A 23,285-nucleotide genomic window follows, 5' to 3' on the forward strand; every position below is an offset into this window, starting at 1 on the left:
TTGGATTCTCAGCTTTTAAAATGTTCAGCAGATTATTTTGATGGTTCTAATCCTCCTGGATTTCTTTTCATTCCCTTTGAGTTGCAAAGGCGGTTATTGTAAAGTTAACTATTCATAATAATCACTGCGCTCTAGTACTGAGCATTTTGCTCACTGTTTCCTGTTCATATTATTCTGATTCTTGTACAATTAAAATCTTTTTTTAAATACTGAATGATGAGTACTGAGGCAGTTATGTTATTTCATCTTTTTTTTCATATTAGATCTGTGGACAAAACTGTAATGATTTTTGAAACCGTAAGTATTTAAGTATCTAAGAGGGAAAGCCCTCGTTATGCAAAGATAACAATATATTAACATTCTTTTTTCTATTAGTAGGCATTGCAAAAATTGCTTTTTCGGTAACTGTTATTTTTATTTTATTCTATTTTAAATTGTAAAAAGTTAAGCAAAAGAGTTCTATACTTGTAAGCCTAATCATAAGTCCCCCACACCTATATAGGAATTGGGCAACTAAACCTTCCTATAAAAAGTATCCAAACCCATATCGTTTAATTCACATGTTTTTAAATAGTATACAAACAGTGAGCTTTATGAATTAATATTGTTCCTGATTTTTCAGGTGTAGATTTTATCTGCCCCCGTTACATTGTCATTTTCATTTTTTTTCTACGGTGAATAAGTCTTGGTTTCAAGTTTTTATGTCTGAAAGAAAAGCAAAAAATGCCATTTTAAGCCCTCTGATCAATTTCATGTTTTGGGTTTTTTTAATCATTGTGAGGTCCACTATGTCTTGTCCCAGCAATCCATCAGAAAATATAGATCAGAATTACAGAAATTAAATATCTCCCACTAACACTATTTTCGTTGCCAGTCTTCTGTATTTTTCTTTTCCTTTCTGATCCTCTTCTGTAGACTGGAAGAATGGATTTATATGAACTTAGTTTCTTGGATAAGTTCATGTAAACATAAAATGGCAGACAAATTTGGCAATTAAAAAAAAGAGATAAATACTTTCTGAGAGGTGAAAGTTGCCATTAGGAACTTGACTTCTAGCATTTACAAATGCCAAACTAGTGTGTTCCATGATAAGCTATTATGTAGGCCAGGTATTTGCTTTAGGCTTTTTTTTTTCTTTGAATCTGTTTGTTATTCCTCAGAATTATTTGTAAAAAATATTTAGAATATTTATGTCACTTGTTGCATTACAGTTTCAATTAGTTTATAGGGTGTAGGACAGGGGTAGGTTTTACTTACCTTTACTACCAGTTTGCAATGGGATTGTGTGTGCTCGCTTTGCTTGCACTTGTGCCTTCTGTGCATGCACAGATCGCCAATGACAATACCCGAGGCAGTGGGCAGGGCCTCCCGCTGGTTTTACTACCAGTTCTTGTGAACCGGTCCGAACCGGGGGCAAACCACCACTGGTATAGGAAAAAAAGTTTCCCTTCTTGACAACCAGAAAATGTTCTACTTCATTAAAAACTATATCTTTAATTCTTTTCTTTTTTTTAAAGATGGGTTATATCCAAGGTCAACTGTCTGCCAGCAGATAAATTTCATCAGCCATTTACCAAAATAGATTTAGGGGGCTGCAACTTTCTGATGCAGACAGAAAAAATTTTGGGGGGGCAGGAGACAAAGGCATTTTTCATATTAAATGTTACTGTTAATGTGAAAAGGATTGCAGTCTCAATTGAAATGTGACACTGTAGTATTTTTTTCTCCATGCACTTTTTGATTACCTAGAGGACTATGTCTATCTTTAAATGATACAAAAGTTTTAGTTACTGTTAGTCCAAATGTCTTTGAAAGTTAAAAAACAAAATGGGGATTTGATATATCAAATTAGCAAGATAGATTCTTTGGCTTTGTAAAGACAAGTGATGAGCAGATAGCAAGTTGTATAAGCAGTTGTATGATACTGAATATACAATGAAATATGAAATACTGAAAAACGAGCATGTACTAGCTATCTGTAAGTTTTTTATTGCAAGCTTGTTTTTTTATACAATCGTGGGACATTTAATAGTCAATTTTGGAATATTTCCCTAGTTTTTCTGAGGTAAATTTGAGTACTGTATGTAGAATACTTCAATGTTTTATTTTAGATAAATTTTAGAGAAAATTATGAATTGAAAAAATAATAAGAAAGACTTATGGCACCTTAAGAATGAACAAAATTATTATAGAAAACTATATACCAACACTATTGCTTTAAAGAAATAGCTTTTCCAATGGAAGTAGAACAATGTTTGTGAAGGGTAGCATCTAGTGGTCAAGATGCTAATTACAGGATTTGTTATTCACATACAGATGGCAGCATAATTAATTCTAGTCACATTTATGTTACTTCTTAATATTTTTGAAGAGTATCGTAATTGTAAATAATCTTCAAAAATATATATAAACATTGGATAGTGGTTTTTCTAAAAATGTCCTGCAAGAATGTCCCAAAGGTGCTTTTTTAGGAGACAACTGGACTTTCTTGTTTTTTTCCTTTTGAAGATGTTTTGCTTCTCATCCAAAAAGCTTCTTCAGCTCTGACAGGATGGCGGGGAATGGAAGGATTTATATTCCATGCAGACAGCTGGTCATTTGCATCTTTTTAGAGGGTCATTGAAGCACTTGAAGGTTTATCTGTGTCCTCAGGGTCACCTGAGTAGTGCTCCTGGTTCCTGTAGTCTGCAATTTTTTTCCTCTGGAAATCCATTCCTACTCCCACACCATTCAAAGGGTGTTCATCCCAAATAGTATAGCTAAAAGTCTGTAGAGATTCTCAGTCATCCAGGTCATGGTTGTCCCAAAGGTGCTTTTTCAAGAGGCAACTGGACTTTCTTGTTTTTTCCTTTTGAAGACATTTCGCTTCTCATCCAATAAAAGCTTCTTCAGCTCTGGCAGGACATTGAGGAATGGAAGGATTTATACTCCTCGCAGACAGCTGGTCATTTGCATCCTTTTAGGATATTCTGCAAGAATATTTTTTCCTGTAAGCCCAGTTGAGTAAGGGATACCTGCAGTTTTGGAATTTTTCTCTGTGTTTGATAAAGATTTACTGCAATTTTTAATAGATTCAGTTTCCTGTATTATAGATATCTGTAAACGTATTCTGTACATCTGTAGTCTTTGGATGTAAGAATGGTATAAAGTTAGTTGTAAATTCCCTTATTTTTTGTTTGTTTGTTTTGGACAGAACACTGGGAGCATCCTGCACATTTTGACTCAGCATACCAGGTAGGTATTAGCATGTATTAGTATATTGCTATATAGTATTATTATTATTAAATCAAGGATAGCATTTGAAGTGTGACATATATTTATCAAATAGCTTGTTATTTCTAGATATGTTACAACTTGTGCCTTTGCACCAGATATGCCATTGTTTGCTACTGGTTCAATGGATAAATGTGTCCACATCTGGCAGCTGGAACCAGAACAACTTTTCATAGGTCAGTACCAAAATGTTTTTGTCTCCTGCCTTATAAACATTATACCAATTTGTTTTACATCTTTACCACCCAAGTTTAAACAAGTTTTTATATGTAAAATAATGTTCTTTGTTGCCTTTTGTCTCAAGTAAGGCTCCAAATAGAAGCCTTTCTCAACTAATCCCAAATCTCAATTAGAAATAATCACTTTGCTTCCAAGAAAAATTCCTATTCCATAATTTTTGAAACAAACAGTTGGAAACTCAGTTGTACTTTTGGATGAAATTGAGATTTTTATCCAACCAGGCTTAAATCACACATGTCAGTTCACAATAGTAATCCAGGATTAAATTATTGTGTTCTTACATACTTTTCGATGAATATTAGTTTGTTGTACTAGTGGCCAAATCAAGCAATCTAATCAACTATACAAGTTAATTATTAATTAATTGCCCCACAAAATATTCTTACTGCTTTATCAATTTCTTATTACATTGGTATATAGGCATATCTAAAGGGATTGACACTCATATGTACTTTATCAATAACGTTTTTATTTTTATTTTTCATAAACACATTTACATGTACAGTCATATCCATCATTTTTCATTCATCTTTTCTTTTAACTTTCATTTTTCATTTTTACTTTTTTGGGGCTGCTTTTTTACCCTTTACCTTTACTCCAACCTTTCTTCTTTTCCCCTTCTCTTCCTTCCTGTTTCTCCTCCTACTTCCTTCGTTCTTCCTCTTCTTCTCTTTCCTACTTCCCCTTCTCTTCCCCCACTCCTCTCTTCTTCCCCCCTCTAACCTTCTCCTCTGCTCCTTTTTCCCCTCCCTTTTCTTCCTCTCCTTTTCCCTTTCTTCTTTCTCCTCTTCTCTCCTCTCTTCTCCCTTCCTCTCTCTCTACTCCTTCCCCTCTCTCCTGTTGTTTCCTTTTTCAGTTCAATCTAAAATGGTATTCGAGCAGCCCTGATTTCCTAATTATCTTTATTCTCATTTCAATTTCTTATTCAATTATTATTTATTTTTATTTCATCATTTGCGTACATTTTTATAATATCTCACTTTTTTCCCTTTTACCCCCCACTCCCCTTTCTCCTTTTACTTGACATCATCTGGATATTTATTTTTCTAATTGTTTTCTCCCATCTATTCTCTATCTATTTTATCTCTATGTCCTTATTCATGTTTCTTTTCCAACCAATCATAAAATTTATCCCATGTCTTAAAATACATCGACTCCTCTTTACCTTTTATTCTCAATGTTAATCTATTCATTTCTGCACATTCTAAAATTTTCTTTATAATTTCTCCTTCCAATGGGATTTTATCTGCTTTCCTGTTTTGTATTCCATTCTTCTGTATTATCAAGTGATTGTCATTTAATAAATAATTTTATATAAGTTTTTTAGCACAGAAACCAAGTTTTTAGGCCTAAATACTTGATTTCGTAAACAAGTACAATTTCGTAAAATAAATACAATTCTAGCCGCTGTTATTATATGAATAATCAAATATGTATCTTCTTTAGTATAATTCTCTGGTAAAATTCCCAATAAGAATATCTCTGGTTTTAACTCTATATGTTGCTGCAACATTCCCTCTAACCATGTTTGTATTTTCACCCAATATTATTTTGCTTCTTTACACAACCGCCACATATGATAGTATGATCCCGGCAACTGGTGACATTTCCAACACTTAGCTGATTTATCTTTAAAAATCTTAACTAATTTTTCTGGTGGCATATGCCATCTATAAAACATCTTATACAGGTTTTCTTTATAGGCTGTTGCCATTGTTAATTTATAATTTCTTTCCCAAAGTTGTTGCCATTTATCCAATTCTATGGTGTATCCGAAATTCTTTACCCATGCTGTCATTGTTTCTTTTACTTCTTCATCTTCTAGTCTAATACACAATAAATAATTATATAATTTTGTAATCATTTTCTCATCTGTTCCTGTCAATATTTCATCCAGTTCTGATTTCCCCAAGTTAAAGCCATATTGTCTACAATCTGCTTCATATCTTGATTGTATTTGCAGTTTTGTATACCAATCTATCTCAATCCCTTGACTCTCTAGTTCTTGTTTTTGTTTCAATTCTTCCCGATCTGTCAAAATGTCTTTATATCTAACAATATTCCCCATGTTCACAATATTTGGGTGTCACCACTTCTATTGTAGAAAGCCACATTGGAATATTCAAATAATGTTTTTTTTTCACTCTCTCCCACACTGATAACAAACCAAACCAAACCAAGATCTATGTTATGTTGCATTTGCTATAATCTGATGCCCAAAAAAAAAGGATAAATGTTATATTTGTGCCACCCTTTACACTTGGAGTAATGTTTTAATTATTTCTTTTATTATATGTTATTTAGTTATGTGAGTTCATTTTAATCTTTTCTCAGGAAGTCCTCTGATACGGGAATCAAAGATTTCTGTTGATAAATGGACAGAAGAAGATGTTTCTGTTTGGCTTCAAACACATAACTTGCAAGACCTAGTTGAGATTTTTAAAAGAAACAATATTGATGGTAAAGAACTGTTAAATCTTACAAAAGAGAGCTTGACTGATGATTTAAAAATTGGTAAGACCATTGAATTAAGTATTTTACAATATAAAGTATTTAACAGAATGAAGTATTATTTAAGTTGAATATTCTGATCTAATTTGAACATAATTTATGCAAAAAAAAAAAAATCCAACCCTAGCATAGCTATTAATAACATTAATGGTTTTAGGAATATTTGATTTTTTTATCTTATGTAGAACAATATGAACATTTGACATTTAGAAAAATAACAGGTCCAGGTTGTCAAAATATTCCATTCTTCTGTGTTATCAAGTGATTGTCATTTAATAAATAATTTTATATAAGTTTTTTAGCATGGAAACCAAGTTTTTAGGCCTAAATACTTGATTTTGTAAACAAGTTATAGAACTTCAGTGCCTTTTCAGATAAAAGATACAGATTACTTGTATCTTTTAATCTTCTTGTATCTTGTATAGAAGATCAAATACATTCTATTCCTTGATTTTAGTCCTTGTCAGATTCTTTTATTTTATATGAAACAATCATACAGGTAATCAAATAATGATCTGATAATACAAACAAGTGAGGATGAGGATTGTATAACAGTTGGTTTTAACAAGAAATAACATGAATAGAATTGGTTTATGAATCAAATGCATTTGAAAATGAATCATCTTCCGTTTTGTTAGTCTTTTAATCGTGTTTACTGTTTATTGTACTACTAGTGAGGACCACAAAGCCATTTCACCAAATAATATTTCTAAATTTTAACAATCACTGTTAGTTTCTATAAATAAATATATGAATATATATATATTGGTATATATAAAAATTATCTGTGAATTTCATACACATAGAAATCACACATAATTTTTATAATGGTTCCCTTTTGTTCCATGAATTTTGTTGACTATTCAAGGGTACCAAAGTTGCCAAAGCTTATCAGTTGAGACTAATTAGATAATGCTGATGATAAGCTTATATAAAAATTGAAATCAGTGGGACTGAAGATAGGTTGACCTCCCCCAAGTGCACAAGCACTCCGTGGAAATATCAATGTAATAACACGTCAGTGTACAGGGACTTTTAATGACACCACTGAGAATTAATTACTAGCTACAAACAGGAAAATAAGAAGAAACTTGGCAGAGTTGATCGTAATGAGATCTATAATATAAGGTGGATAAACAAAATGTGAAATACGTTAGTTAGCAGAATTTGCTGATCTCCGTAATTCTGATAAAGCTAACTGAATAAGAAGAAGGCAGGTGTACCTGCAGGTGTGTGTCATTCCTCCATTGTTTAACTGCACAATATTTCTCAGCCTATAATTGTATATAAATTTGTCTTCCTGATGTTTAACTCAGTGGGCCTTTGACTTTGTGATTGAAAACTGTTGTGCAGACTCTCTTATCATGATCACTATAGAACAGAACTGTTGTTAACTTAAATATTTACTGAGTTTTTCTAATACCAAAACCTGAATTGTACAGTACTGAAATCTGAAATACACTTTATTATCATTTTAAGTTGAAGGAGAGTAAACAACATTATTCTACATAACTTAGAGCTTTTTTGACTTTTATTGTTTTATCAATGTATAAAATACAAAGAAAAATAAAAATGGGAAATTAAGGAAAGGAAAAGAGGGGGAAAGAAAATATGAGATACAAGGGAAGAAAGAAAAAATCGTTGACTTGCAACTCTTTTTAGCACAGTATTTATTATTCTATATAACTTTACCTAATAATATTACATCCTGTTTTGACATTTCCTGTCAAAGTTAGGTAGAGATAGATTAATTTGAAAACAAGAAAAAAATCTTATTCTTGAAAAATCCTTATGAGGATTTTTTTCTTTTCATATTATACATGCAACATATCTCTAAGCTGTTCTTTTTTTATCTTCAGAACTTCTATAGATTCTGATCTCTGCAACTTGAAAAGAATTTATTTTTGCCTCCGTTATGTCAGAAAACTTTTCCCTGAGTAGGCCAACAACCCAGATATTTTTTTCTCCTTTTTTGACAAAATTAATGTTTTCAGCATTATTGCTTCAACTGTGTTACTTTTTTTGTAAGATTCAAGAACAATTTTCTTCTTAGCATATTCCGGCAGGTGCAGGGTCCGCTTTTCAGATCATTGAGCGCCACTTTGCACAGTCAGCTTGTCTCCAGGGCGTAGGTCCATGGCTTGCAAATCTTTGTTGATGGTGTCTAGCCATCTCTGTTTTGGACCCCCGTGAGGTCGCTGGCCATTGACTTCTAGTTGGTAGGCAGTCTTGGCCATGGTGGAAGGTACTGCTCTCTAGACATGTCCATACCAGCAGAGTCAGCCTTCTCTCATCTTCTCTATAATTGGTTCCACATCAAAATGTTGTTGAATGATGTCATTTGTGATGTGGTCAAGACAGGAGATGCCCAATATCCATGGAGCATTCACATTTCCATGGCATGGAGATAGCTTTTGACCCTGTTGTTGCTGCCCAGCATTCAGTGCCATACAGTGCAAAGGGCAGATGGTTGTCTTGTAAAGATTCAAGATCAATAATAGTTTAAAAAGTGATCGTTTAATGGCTGCAATTTCTCTGAATTTTAACTTTTGACATCTTCTAGCTTAGTATTTTGAAAGAAATAACATTAAGAAATAATTATGATACTTTATTTAAATTAACGTTTCCTGAGGCTGCAGTTTTATGGTCCTTGAGAAAAATCAGAATAACTACAGGATTGCTTGCATTTTCCTAGTTCAGACAGAATGCTTTGACTTCAGGAAAGAAAAGTGAAATTCAGTTTCTTCTACCAACCTCTGAGGCTGACACATTGCAACATCCAAAAAAAAAGATGTGCTGAAGATGTGTTGAATCCAAAGACCTTCTGATGACTTGATAGGGCACATCCATCCATTACCCATACCATCACATAATTTGGATAGCAAGATGGGCAGCATAATTTTAATAAAATAAATAAATAAAATCTAAACCAATCATTGAGTTGGTTACATTAGAAAAGGTATTTTTAAAAAAACATGAAGAAGATGCAAACATTTGTTCCTTGCTGGCCTGAGATTCAGAGATAAAAAATACAAAAGACAAGTACAAACTACTTCAGATCTTTAAAAAAAGATCTCTTTTTTCCATATCACACTCCTTATTAGTAATCAAATTATAAAACTCATCATTCAGTTCAACAAAAGTCTATTAAGAGCTACAAGTACATTTGTCCTTTTGAAAAATAAAGCATTTCTCAGATTTAATAAGCTTTGTATAAAAATAAATGAAATTCATAAGCTGAAAATTAAGACAATGGACCAACTTTTATTATTTTATAGTAAATGCTCGGCTTTTGTGCTCTCTTTTTAATTCTCTAGAAACATTTATTGGATGGGAAGATGACCACCAGGTAGATCATCATTAATAATTAGGCTCCACCCTAATGAGTTCCTATCCACCTTAATGAGTTCCTATCCAAATAAATTTACATTGTCTTTTATAAAAATTGAGTCTAGGGTGGAGTCAGATAGAAATGATACTTGCGATATTTATTACAATCATTGAGTAGAATTCAATAAATGAGCAGCAGATGAAACAAAGTAAAACAGTATAATTTACTACAGGATTACTGAAGCAATCAAAACGAGTCTTTTTTTCAAACATTATAACAAAACATGGCCATTTAGAGATATTGTTGGCCATGTCAAGCAATACATGTTCATGCTTGTTTTCTTGGCTATATTTTTTTTCTGTATATAATGTCTTTTTGTCACTTGAGCTAACGATAAGTAGGCAAAAGCGAATGTAATGTTTTCATTTTATATTGTCCCTGTTACAGATAGCTTTATATAAGACCATTGTTTGAAGTGTTCTCTCTGCAAATTTAAAAGAGACACATGATTTTAGCTTTTAATATTAAAAAACAGAATCATTTTACATGATTAGTTAACTGTATGTTCCCGTGTATTATTTTCCAGTTAGATCTAGTCACTAAGAAGTCTCTAATACGACTTTTCCAGAATCTTTAGGTCTTCGCAGTAAAGTTTTGCGTAACATTGAGGAGCTCAGGAATGAGATGAAATCTGCTTCTCTAGAGATTCCTGATGAATTCCTGTGCCCCATAACCAAAGAACTTATGAAAGAGCCAGTGATTGCTGCAGGTAAGTGTAATGAAGATGGCTTAGTTGCATATATCGTTTTGGTAGAGATTTAGTAATGAAAAATATTACTTGTTTATAAAGCAAGTTCTGTGTATTCTTTTTCTATCAAAGGCGCAGGGAAAACATTTTTAGTTTTAATTATCACCATGTTGATTACATTCCCAGAAACCAATAGAAACGAACCATAGTATAATTATGATACAGTGAAAGTCTATTAGACAATTTTATATACCATATTATATATGATGGAGGGTGTGTCCAATAGGTGGCTTTTCTGTGTTCACATTTGATATGTGTATAACTGGCTCAGTGGTGAAATGTAAAATTCGTTACTACCGGTTCTGTGGGCGTGCCTCGGTGGAGGGGTAATGTGACTGAATGGACGTGGCCAACATTTATTTTTTAAACTTTTAAAACCATTTTTTCTACATCCTGTTTGGCTGAAGAGATTGTAAAAAAAATGCTTTTAAAAGCCTCTGACAATCAGGCAACTCAGCTGGGATCGTCAGAGGCTTTTAAAAGCATTTTTTCTACAACCTCTTCGGCTGAAGAGGTTGTAGAAAAAATGCTTTTAAAAGCCTCTGATGATCCCAGTTGAGTTGCCTGATCGTCAGAGGCTTTTTTTTCTTTTAAAAACATTTTTTAAATGCTTTTAAAAATTTAAAAAAAAAAGCCTCTGATGATTGTGTGGCTCAGCTGGGCATGGGGAAGGGGCAGGGATTTTTGCTACTGGTTCTCCGAATCACCCGCCGCCATCGCTACCGGATCGGGCGATCCGGTCCGAACTGGGAGCATTTCACCCCTGAACTGGCTGCCCAGTACTGCATAATGTTCACATTTGTCATTTCCAAGATTCATGAAAGAGATAAGGAACATCTCATTAATTCTGAAGCAAAATTGTGTGAAGTCAGAAGCTGGAGCTTTTCTCATGCCTGATTATTAACACGGTTTTTGGATTTAAAAATTTGTTAAATGAATCACTGCAATTGTTTAATTAGTAATACAGTTATTAAATGAATCTGGCTTCCCCATTGACTTTGCTTGTCAGAAGGTAGCAAAAGGGGATTACATGATCCCAGGAAACTGCAACTGTCACAAATGTGAGTCAATTGTCAAGGATCCAAAAGTAAATCATGTGACTATGGGGATGCTTCTATGGTTGTGTGAAAAATGGTCATGACTCACTGTTTTCAGAGCCATTGTAACTTGGAACGGTCACTAAGCGAACTGTTGTAAATCGAGAACTACCTGGTATTTTGACTACCAGTCAAAATGGACTGTTTTGAAAGTTCAGGGATGGGTTTAATGTTCTCAAATTGATTCCAGTGCTTTTTAATCCCTTGTCTGGTCAGTATAATTCTGAATCTCAGACAGCAATTTGTTTGTGATGTTGTTGAAAATTTCCTGGTTTTAAGAGGGTTTTTAGCAAATTTGCAAAGCTTCCCCTTGAATGTTGGCTCTTTCAGTCTGGCATGTAGACCTCTTGCTTGGTTCCCAAATTTATAAACATTCTTTAAAGGGTTTTTTAAAAAACCTGGACACTTAGTTTTCACATTTGAGTATGTCCTCAAGCCTTAAGCCTACAATTTCAAAAGAGTTTGGATGCATTTTACTGCTTCATTGAAAATTAAGTCCGTCCTTCTTTCCTTCCTTCCTTCCTTCCTTCCTTCCTTCCTTCCTTCCTTCCTTCCTTCCTTCCTCCCTCCCTCCCTCCCTCCCTCCCTCCCTTCCTTCTTTTCCTTTCCTTTCCTTTCCTTTCCTTTCTTTTTTTCTTTTTCCCCACCCATCTCAGTCAGTGTCTCTGGGTGGCTTACAATTCAAAAACCTATACTACAATCAAAATATTAAAGCATTTTAAAATAATGAAACCAATAGGAACAATAATCATAGAATACACACACACTTCAGACTTAATAGTATTGCATATAATCTATGGACATATGAATGTCAGTTGAACACTGATAGGTGTGAATAATGGGAGGAGATTGCTTTAATCATGTAAACAATCTGTCAACCTAGCTTCTTTAAAGCAGCATCCCTCTGGAAAAGGTTTATGGAATGGCTACCATTCTGTTTAGTTCTCCATTATGTATAAAGTTTGGAAAAACATAGAGCTCACAAGAACATAGGACCATAGGCATTTTGTAAGGGAGCTTACAAATTACAAAGGTGATCTGAGGTAGAGGAGGGGCACTTGGCTGATTTTCTGGAATGGTGTGGATTCTTGGCCCAGGGGTAGATTTGCTTGTTTGCTGAGTACATAGTCTGAACTTACAGATGTGGCTGACTCAGTAATCAAGTGACTGCTAGTGGCTGGAACTGCATTTGTCAGCAAGCAGCTACCCCTCAGGCATCATTCCTAGGAAGAGATCAGGCAACAAGGACTTTGTGATTAAAGTGAACCAGCAACAGCAACCAAGGAATTTAGCTGGGGAGGAACAAGGCAAACTTGAGATCTGACAGGGAAAATCTTCTGTGATTACCTGTCAGGAATGGATTGTTTATACTAGAGTGGTATCTTAATTGTACCTATTGCAAAAGGAAACTTCTCTTTTTAATGAAGGATAAGGTAAAATAATTGGAGGACATCTTCACTTAAGACTCATCAGGGAAGTAAACATCAGGATTGCTCAGAGTTTTTCATGAAACAGCTAGTTTCCTAGGAGGGGAAGGCACAGAATGTTTGGGACCAGGATAGATAAGAAGAGGGCCACAAAGAGGAATGCTGGAGTGAGTACTTGTTGATATCTAGCAAAAAAACAGTGGACAAACTAGGAATAGGTTTGTCCTCTGAAGTCAGCAGCCAGTTTGAATATGTGGATATGAAAAGCAAGCTACAATTCCTGAGATAATTCAGTTACTCCAGGCTTTTCAAAATAATAGAAAGGACTCTCAACTCTGCATGGATCAACAAAACCAAAGCTTTTCACTGAAAAACAAAAGAATAGTTGGTGTTGATGAAAGAATCGTTCTTGCAAGGGTTAGAAGCAGATGTGTGTAGACCAGGCAAGTTATTGTGAGAAGAGTGATGTCTTTTTGGTGCACATATTTAGGACTTCACAGAAACATTCCTGTGGCTCATGCATTCATTCTGGTCACTGGCCATGCCTTCTTTATGCATATGGGAACAAATCGAGAAAAGAACAAAAGTGATGCTATTGTGAGGGGTTATATCAGATAACCAATCTACTTGCCAAAATGATAATGGGGATTTTCAATTATCCTAATTTCTACTTGGAATTTTACTCTGCCCAAAGTCAGAGGTTCAACAAATCCCTGTCCTCTCTTGCTGACAACATCAGGTGGAAAAGCACAAGATGATCTGCTGTCCTGGACTTGCCTGCTGACTACTTGCATGCCATTTACACATTGTAATGCATATAACTGGAAAAATGCATCAGGTTTGAAATTAACTTGGATTGCTTCCCATAAGTACACATTTTGATTGTCAGTAACAGTATACATAGAGTGGAATTAAATTTTGCTTTGTTGACAGAATTCAACCAGACCATCCTAGGGGGGTTAATGATCTGGACAAAGCAAAATCCAGATCATTGAAATTGATTCACTTTTTGGCCCAGACAAATACACTGAACTGTTAAAGGAGCTAAGACTTTGTTTCTCCCATAGTTCTCTTCCTCTTGTTGCCCTGCACCTACTCAACGGGCCTGCCCTGCCTCTCTAGCACCATAAGCCTTCTCACTTACTACTGTTGCTTTAAAAAAAAATCATTTCTATCAGACCTTGATATCAAAACAAGATGCTTCATAATTCCTCAGGATATTTGAATAAGTTAAGGATTTAATTTTAGAAATTTTAGAATGATTAATGAATTCTCAGTTTTACAAGTTAAGCATTGCTTTTTTAAGCTATTTTATTTTACCCACTGCAGCCTTTGATACCATGCCAAGCTTTATTCTCAAAGGCCCTGTGAACTTCCGTAATTTTTTTTTTTTTAAATTTGATTTATATGCCGCCCTTCTCCGGAGACTCAGGGAGGCTTACAATGCATTAAGCAATAGCCTTCGTACTTTGTATATTTATACAAAGTCAGTTTATTGCCCCTATAATCTGGGTCCTCATTTTACCTACCTTAGAAAGGATGGGAGGCCGAGTCAGGTGAGCCTGGTGAGATTTGAACTTGCAGTAATTGCAGGCAGCAGATGTAAGTGGATGTTAATTAGTCTGCTGAGCCACCAGAGCTCTTTCAATTAGTTTTGGAGGAATAAAAAACCCAAAATGGGTTGGGAAGTTATTTCTACTGAAGTAGGAATTAGGAAGCTGTGAACCTCCATATTGGTATCTTCCCATCCTATTAGATCCAGCAGGTGAGGTATGCTCCAGGTCCTGTCTGCAAGGGTGTGCCATTTGGCAGGATTAAAAAGACTGTTATGGTGCCCACTCTCTGGAATACCATCTCCCAGAGATCAAACTCACCTTAAACATTCTGGCATTTCACAGGGCCTTAATGATCTGGTTTTGCCATCAAGCTAGGAGGAGTCCTGATAATACAGGATGAGCCCAGTTCCTGGTTGTATCGATTGTGGGATGCAGTGAAAGTCTTCTGCTGCTATTTTATGCTATTTAAAATTTTGGTTATTGATTTTACTGTTTTTAATTTGTTAGCTGCCCAAAGTCATGTTTATTTGATAGGTGGCCATATGAAGTTATACCAAAAAAATCTTCCTGAAAAATAACTATTGTAGCTAAGTACAATGGAAATGAAGACCCCACATTTGAAAGCCCATGTTCTTGATGCCTGCATTAAAGAAAGCTATATCTGAATGCAGCATGCGCTAAATTATTTCATTCTTATTTCAAAAGGAAGGTGAGGGAAAGTAGATTACAAATTTCTAAATTCTTTGGAAAGTCTATGTGACTTAAATAAGTAGGCAACATACTCTACAAAAATTGGCAGTACATTTATACATTATTTCTTTTTCTTAGCACAACTGAATATCACCTGGTAAATGCATTTATCTCCTAATCACGTCACAATTTTGTGCTTCTGTTTTATACATGAAAAGCTTAAGACGCAAGGGACTTTCTGTAGCAGTTTTGATTATTCCTTTGACAGCTTTGTGATGAGTTTTTGGAAATTAATTTTGAACTCAGCATTAAAGTAACAGACTCCGCATACTGAGAATTCTAGCTCACTTATAGCAAACTAGGAGAGAGTGAGATGTGTTTATTCATCAGTACAAAATGTTTAGTGACACTTGTTTATTCCATCATTTTAATTTCATGGAAATCAGATTTCCAGATGAGAAAATATTCATATTGTCTGATGAACGACTATATGGTATGAGGTTTAGATATATTTGATTGGAATACAGTATTTTAATTCTTGCACTATCTTAAAACAGTGAGATAGATATTGCTATATATAAGTACTACACCAATTATTTATATACTATAAATTCATATTACTTTCTCTCTCTCTCTCTCTCTCTCTCTCACACACACACACACACACACACACACACACACACACAGACTGAGAGAGAGACAGTTTATTTCTGTCTAGCTTGTTGAAGTGGTGTGCATATATTCAAATGATTGCTGCCTCTCAATTTTTGTCAAAACTGCATTTTTAAAAATTTTGGGGCAAAGGCTTTGCCTGTAATTATAAAAATGTCCTTCTAGTACATAAAAATTGTAGCCTTTAATGAGACTGTTATCTGTAAGTATAATACACAGGACTTAGTTTTGAAGGAGCTGGGAAAAGACATGCTTTCCCTGTTTACATACTGCAGGTGAGGAAAATTTCAGTATGTGAAGATAATCCTTGTACAGTCCAGATCCTGCAAAACAGGCATTTAAATTGCCAAGAAAGGCCTTCTCACATAGCAGAGTCCTCTGCAATAGTGGCCCTCCACATATTGAGCCAGCATACCTGATCCCAGCTTGGTATAGATGTATGTATTATGGCAGCACAAAGCTATTTGGATCAGTTTGCCATGCTGGGGCCTTTCAAAAGCTCTGCATGGCTGCTTCAGGAGCCGCCTCACAGCGTCTGAATATGAATGACTAGTCAGACAGCACTTCCAATTTGAATTGCTGCCAAAGCAGTAGGAGCTTTCAGTGTGGCTGTAAAAGATGTAAAAGACATGACACTTTGTCACTTCAAGCAATGGTGCTGAATGATTTTGTGTAACATTAAAATGTATTTAATGAAATTTTCTACATTGTATTAATATTTTACATCTGTACATTAGTAGATTCTTATTGAGTTAAAGAATGCAGTTACAAAGTTCATACTGATTTCTTCTAGATAATATATGTACATTTGTGTCTATCGATACAAAGTTGGTCCATTTCCTATCTGAATAGACTAGGTAGCTTGCTTTAAGGTATGATTTATAGAGCACAACTGTTTTCAGGAATGCTTGTTTCTTTCTTTAGATGGCTACTCCTATGAGAAAGAAGCGATGGAAAATTGGATTATTAAAAAACGGCGTTCTAGTCCAATGACAAATCTCCCTCTTCAGAGACTTGTACTTACCCCAAACCGAACCCTAAAAATGGCTATTAATCGCTGGTTGGAAACTCAGCCAAAATATAATGAAAAGCAAGCACCTTAAAGGCTGTCATCTTTTTTTCAAAATTAGAGGCAATGAATCTAAAGGTATGTAAAACATTTCAATGGTGAGCTGCTTCCTGTTGATATAGTACACTTTTTTTTAACTACAGGGTAATTGATAACATTAGCTCAAGTACTTTGATCCTTGACAAATGTCAGCTATTGGGTGTTACAAATGATTTAAGTGTCTGTTACTGAATGAAGGCCTGGCTGCGGTGATATTTATATTAAAATGGATTCCATTGATGTAGGACTTGGTTTTGATTAAGTATGCATAGGATAGAAAATAAGTTTTATTAATTTCAAGACAGTATATAGCTTGTAATAGATTGTGCTCTGTAATAAGTTATTTAGTAATCAGCAAAGTAATTATGTGACTTTTCCTAGCTTGATTTGGATATTAGAGCGTCCCAGAAACTCTTGGGCCCAGCCCATAGTAGACCAAAAGTAGAGAATTGAGGCTAGAGAGAGACGTTTTTCTGTCCCTGTCCTGGATCTCTGAATGTACATATTTACGTTCCTGTTTATTCCAAAGAATGTAGGAACACCGTGGCCCTGACAGAGAGCATCAGGTGCTTGATCTTTGGGATCAAAAGACTTGCCTGTCTTGCCCAGCCTTCTTCCAAATATCTTTGTGAGATGGGTCTGGTGTCATGTTTTGTTGAGCTCAGAAAAAGCTAGCACAAGGAGCAAGAACCTAACATTAGTTTTCCAGTTCCAAGTTTGCATGACCCTGTGCTGTTAGATTTTGCATGACCTGGTATGTGTTAATGGCAGAATTACTACTGCTTACTACCAGCCCTGAAACCATGTTCCTTTTATTAGCTGTTACAGTCTTCAGAGGACTATGATCAAGAATGAAGTGAAAAACTTCCCAGACTCTGCATAGTTTAATTAAAAGGGCATCTCACAATCAATTATAACTTTGTACAATTTCAGTACGCTCCTATTTCAGTGCCTTGCCAGATGTGCAGCCTAGATAGAAAGTTGACAATTCAACTAAAGTTTTGGCATGGACTAGATATCAACTCATTGGAAACCAGCTGTTGAGTTGATCTACAAATATTAAATACTCACCTGGGTTCCAACAACTTTTGGAAGATGGAAGTAATCCATGCAGGTTGTTCATATATTTTACATTGGGAATGGATCCTAATTAAGCTTGCATTAGTGATGACCTCTCAACATTGTACTGTAAAACTACACTACTGAACCATAAACTATATTAATAATCTTTTATTTAATAAGAGAAAAATACAGTAGCTGTGCAAAAAATAGATCTACAGAACAAGAGAATAAGATTATACAAATACCAAGATAAACAATAAATAAGCTACAGAATAGATTAAGTCATTCCAAAACAGACTTTTTAATGCTTTTTTAAAAAAAAAAATGTGTGAAGTTGTAACGTAACATATATTCTGTACATATGGAAATAATTTGTTAAAGGGGCTACAGAATTTTCCAGCTTATACAACCAGCCTTTATTACTTACAGGAACATCCTTACAAATGTGCTTCTTCAAGAACAATTTGTAATTTAAATAGATATTTCCTACTGCATGTTGAGGAAAGTATCAATGGCCTTTATGTAAGCTTCTCCCTCAGATAGATATTAGATGTTCTATAAAAATACTCTATGACCTGTATTTCTCTTTGTTTTTTTGATATAACACCTCAAAAGATGTTTAGATAAACTATGTAAAGTGCTGATTGTATGTTGTTAACTTGTCATATGACTCAGTGCAATAACAAAGATGTTGAATAAAATGCATGCAAAATTTTACTTCTTGCCTTGCAATAATGATAGACAGCCTTAATTGCATGGAATAAAATATCACTGCTGAAGTATTTGTAGAGATGATATAAGTTATATTTGCCAGGTTTATAAAAGTGGGAGAATAACAATCTTCCTTCTAAGAAAATACTCATTGACAAAAGTAAAGGTTCTCTGGGTTCCATCCTCTGGAACCAATTAATAAACTTTAAACAATAAACAATATACATGACCAAACAAAGTGAGTTTTACAACACAATCCTATAGTCTGAGAAGTAAATTATACTTATGTTCATTGAGACTTAGTCCCCAGTGACTGTATATATCACTGCAGCTTCAGGACTGCAGATTTTTAAAAGAATTTTTTAAAAAGAAAAATTAGTTTGCTATAACTGCCGCAGGCCGCGTAAATCCAGACTTGCAAGGTTTGGCATAAATGATGGAACTTTTCAACTGTGTTAACAAACACCTTAAGAACATATTTCAAAAAACAATAAGGATAGCTGGGTTAATGTTCATATTGCAGCTATGAGATCACATTTTTGTGATACACTCCCTAAAATATGATTAATAGCAGTAACCTATATGCCACTATTGCCATACATTTTACAACCAAAAGCCATGATTCATCCCTGTTATTAATTTGCAACAGAATCATACGTTAGATTCTACAAAAGATCGCTTTGGTTTTGTAGAAGTGATGTGACTTGAATGAATGTCTCTGCTTAGCTGAGAATGCTGTTTGGAGAGAGCTTCCTGATATAAATGAGCCACTGGCTTACCTATCCTGTTATCTTGAGAGCTGGCAGATGCTTGGTGCTTTAGTTCCTCCAGTTCTTTAGATTGAGTTCCATTTTGAAGATTGTCTCCTATTAGGGAAGAGGGAGAGAAAGATGAACCCTGATTTGCAGAGTTGCTTGTTGCTGTTTTGGAAGAAAACTCACAGCTTGCAGATAAAGTTGTCCCAGAACTCTTCAGGACCCCTTCTGTAGCTTGGCTGTGCCAACTGCGATTTAAGGGGTTCATCTGCTGCTGTTGGAAGCGTACAGTTTTATCCATGATCCCCATGAACGGAATACTGCGGGACCGGTGTTCGGCTGGTCCACTCTGACCAAGCCCAGCTTTGTTCTCTTTGAGTCGAGTGTCGAGATTTTGTCCTGCCATGGACTCAGAAAAGCTGCTGCTAGATGACAAGCTGCTTGTTGAGCTGGAAGGTGCCAAGTTGACAGACAATAAACTGGCACTACTTTGCTGCCTTAATTCACCAGTTCCTTGACTTAATGATGGAGGAGGATGCACAGCTAGCTTTTCATGTGTTTTGGACTTACTCATGAAAGAAGATCCTTTGTCACAATGCTGCAAGTAGGGAACCTGGCCAGCTGCTAATCTTTCATTGAAAAGTGCACAGCTACTGCTTGCTGATACTGTGTGTGCCCCATCTAAATGCTGTGCTTTATTGTTTGGTGTCATATGGTGTCTGGAAGTCACAGGGCTTGGAGGAAGATACTGGAGGTGCTGAATCTTTGTGCCAGTCTGACTAGAACTAGGTCTTGCTCCAGCCTGGGCAGAATTCAGATGCTGATTGGTTTTTACTATCTGAGCTTGTTTCGTGGGCTGCACAGACAAGCCAGGCTCTCGCATGTATGCACCGCTGGCTCTATTTGGAGGAGATACAGGCCTAAATTTCTGCTGGGTACCTTCCTGAGGGTTTCTGCTACAAGATAAAGAAGCCTGGGAAAGTGGCAATCTTGGCCTAGCTGGACCAGGTTCCTGTTCACATAAAAATTCCTCCTCTTTTATCTCTTCCAGGCTGAAGTGATCCTGCACAAGTACTTCACCCTCATAGTCAGAGTCATTGCTCGGCTGCATCGTCTGAAAACATTGCTGCTTTTGTTGCTGCGTTCTCTGGAGCTGTTTGCACTCCTCTTCAACTCGAGCTAGCAGTCTCTTAATTTCTTGGTTTCCAGGGCACAACTTTATGGCTTCCCGCAGATCTGAGAGGGCTGCCTGGAATTGCCTGGAAGGGAGGAAATCCAAAAAACAATGAGCTTGGCACATTCCTCTTTTCACAACCACAACAAGCCACAGTATATTTATTTTGGCAGTTCCTTATATATTTTATAACCCACTTGTAAATCCCCTTCAAGAGTAGCACGATAAGCTCCTGGCCTTATTTCCCAAAGCAGTTTCAAAAAAAAGGAATCACTTGTCAAAAATACCTATAGCAATAAAACAGTTTTCGTGAAAGTAGCTTCTTTTCTGCAATGTGCTTCCTTCTGAAGGAGATAAAAGGACACTTATGTACAGTCCAGGATGATCCTGAGGAGTCTGGAAAGGCTCCCCTGCAGGACTGTAGTCTCCTCCTTAACATTGCATTCTTAAAACATAAGCACATTTGTGTTCATTTCATACTATGATAAGTTTAGGATGTGCTACAATATGCATCTGGAGAGCATACAGAAATGTAAAATACTAAAATGTTTTATGTTGATGAATAGTGTAAAAATAAATTTGATATATAAAATAAAGATAAGATAAATAACTTGGTAAATGTTCTCTTCTATACAAGCAACAAAACGGTATAAGCTGCTACTCCCAAATACAGGAACAATAGGCCCCAAAATTCTCTCAAAAATTACTGACAAAAAATAGAAAGCCTAACCCTATTAAATTATATAAATACGAAATAATACTGTAGTGTTTTAATTAACATAACTTTCTGTTATTACCCTTAAATGATATAAAATGTATTTGTTATCTTGTCATCCAGTTTTTAAAATGTGGCTCATGACTTAAAAAAGCTAATATAGTGCTGTTTTAGAGAGAGCATATGTACCTCAGTTTGGAAAGGAAATAGATACAGTAGTGGCCAAAATTGTGGAAACCTTTTGGGAAAAGTATATTTTTGAGGTTTGATGGCTAATAACACCACTTTTTTTTGGAGTAGTACCATAAAATTATATATCAGTGGAAAGATAATTTAATCAAGAATGTAATGTTTTTCAATCTTTGTGTGAGAGATAAAAGTGGCTTTTTTTGTGGAATTTTAGATTTTAGGCGAAATTCCTGCAGTCTGCACCAAACAGTCCTTGCACTCAACTTCACATTGCATTGCGCCATTTCATCTTGTATACACCCAGATTACTTTCTTCTGTTACGTAGGCACAGTCTCTTAATTCTTCTATCATCACTTGCTGTTATGCACCTTTTCCTGCCTTTACCAGTGTGGTTTTGTAGTGACTGAGTCTCCTTATACCTTTTCAAAAACTTATAAATGCCACCTTTGGTTAAGTTTCCACCAATTTTTCTTCTAATTTCTTTATAACTGTAGCCTTGTTCACTTAATAATACTATTTTACATTGCTTTCTAAGCGACCAGTCAACTCTTTGCACCATTACTTTAATTTTTTTTTTTTTTACAAACTCACTAAATGAAAAAACACCAAAAAACCCAACCAACTTGATAGCGATCACATAACACACTGACAAATGTCCTCCTCTTAGCTTCAATAACTGAATCCTACTGTAATCTGATTGGCTCGCTGCCAAAACAAGATGACACCTGATTGGCTCTCTAAACATTCATGCTCATTGGCTACAATCAGATGAAGGAAAGCTACCTGATATCAACCTAAGCAAGTTGTGCTTCCTTTTTCTGGTTATTTGGCTATAATTTTTCATAGAATACAGATAATTGAACAAACTTTGTTGCATTACATTCTTGATTAAACTATCTTTCCATTGATATATAATTTTATGGTACTACTCCAAAACAAAATGGTGTTATTAGCCATCAAACCTCAAAAATACATTTTCCCCAAAAGGTTCCCACAATTTTGGCCACTATTGTACACATAACCAAGCCTTGCTTTTAGCAAAGAATTATGTTTTCCCCTCTTTTTAGAAAATTATATCAAAAAAGGTGATAGTAGGGCTATTTCATGTATATTGCACATACCAATGGTTTCCTATTTTCAATTTCGTGTGAAGTCAGTGTTTGGTTATGGCATTTAAGGAGGTGATTTTAGCCATTTTTTGTGCTCCTACCAAAAATATCCCAATTAATTTTTTCCTCATAATACTCTGTCAATTAAGAATTTTTCTGTTCAGCTGCACAGACCATCATGGTACCCCACCAAGATTGAAAATTCTGCCAGCATAAACAAATAAAAGTAACACAAAATTAACACAAAATATCCATTAACAGCTTGGAAACCAGTAGAAAACTTCTCGGTCTTTTATCAAAATGTAATATTGAAAGCTGATTCATCATTCTTATACATTTTAAAAAATATTACCAAAATAAATATTATTGCAAAATGGCTTTAAGTACCTGCTGTTTCTCTTGGCTCTTGCCCTAGCATAATATGCTTCATAGGATGTGGGTTTGAGGTCAAGGGCCTTGGTAGCAAATTCCTCTGCCATGCCAAAATCCTGCCAAAAATCACAGTGCGCAAATTAATGTAACCATTTGACTGAGGAGTATCTGCTAAAATAACTTAAGACATCTTCCTAATCCCATTTCTGCTGATCGTTTGAATCTGTTTGTGTCCATCTGTATCTGAGATACAGATGATTGCCATGAATTGAAGATGTGTGTACCCAAATTGCTTTCAGAAATACCTTGATGTCTGAAAGATCAGACATTGTAAAAGATATCTGAAAAGATATGTGAGCAGTCACATAACTCAGCACTAACCAATGTCTAGAACACATTTAGATGGTGCCCATTGTCCTCTCCCTCATCCCTCACCCAATTTAAACAATTCTAAAAGAGCCAAAACTTTCAAGAACTCTATATT

General features: G+C 35.2%; 2 protein-coding genes across 6 annotated transcripts in view; one reads left to right on the forward strand and one right to left on the reverse strand.

The window, feature by feature from the left end:
* Positions 1 to 23,285, forward strand: part of WDSUB1 (WD repeat, sterile alpha motif and U-box domain containing 1) — a 36,289-nt gene that overhangs the window by 6,561 nt on the left and 6,443 nt on the right. For 2 of the 4 annotated variants that reach the window (XM_070940721.1, XM_070940977.1), the window contains exons 6-12: positions 264 to 297; positions 3,194 to 3,234; positions 3,343 to 3,449; positions 5,848 to 6,027; positions 9,984 to 10,124; positions 16,530 to 16,752; positions 20,293 to 21,025. In XM_070940721.1, the coding sequence (XP_070796822.1) occupies positions 264 to 297; positions 3,194 to 3,234; positions 3,343 to 3,449; positions 5,848 to 6,027; positions 9,984 to 10,124; positions 16,530 to 16,708 (682 nt within the window). In that variant the 3' untranslated portion in view covers positions 16,709 to 16,752; positions 20,293 to 21,025. Of the gene's footprint in view, positions 1 to 263; positions 298 to 3,193; positions 3,235 to 3,342; positions 3,450 to 5,847; positions 6,028 to 9,983; positions 10,125 to 16,529; positions 16,753 to 17,532; positions 18,493 to 20,292; positions 21,026 to 23,285 lie in introns of those variants that run through there. The other 2 variants (XM_070940805.1, XM_070940892.1) reach the window with 2 other exon arrangements.
* TANC1 (tetratricopeptide repeat, ankyrin repeat and coiled-coil containing 1) overlaps positions 18,438 to 23,285 on the reverse strand; it is a 157,760-nt gene continuing 152,912 nt past the window's right edge. For both annotated transcript variants that reach the window (XM_070940590.1, XM_070940503.1), the window contains 2 exons: positions 22,817 to 22,917; positions 18,438 to 20,500 (listed from right to left, as the gene is read on the reverse strand). In XM_070940590.1, coding sequence (XP_070796691.1) covers positions 19,138 to 20,500; positions 22,817 to 22,917 — 1,464 coding nt within the window. In that variant the 3' untranslated portion in view covers positions 18,438 to 19,137. The remainder of the gene's footprint in view (positions 20,501 to 22,816; positions 22,918 to 23,285) is intronic.

Source organism: Pituophis catenifer, unplaced genomic scaffold (assembly GCF_029215685.1).
Source record: "Pituophis catenifer annectens isolate HBS135680 unplaced genomic scaffold, rPitCat1.0.hap2 SCAF_1, whole genome shotgun sequence".
Lineage (NCBI taxonomy): Eukaryota > Metazoa > Chordata > Lepidosauria > Squamata > Colubridae > Pituophis > Pituophis catenifer.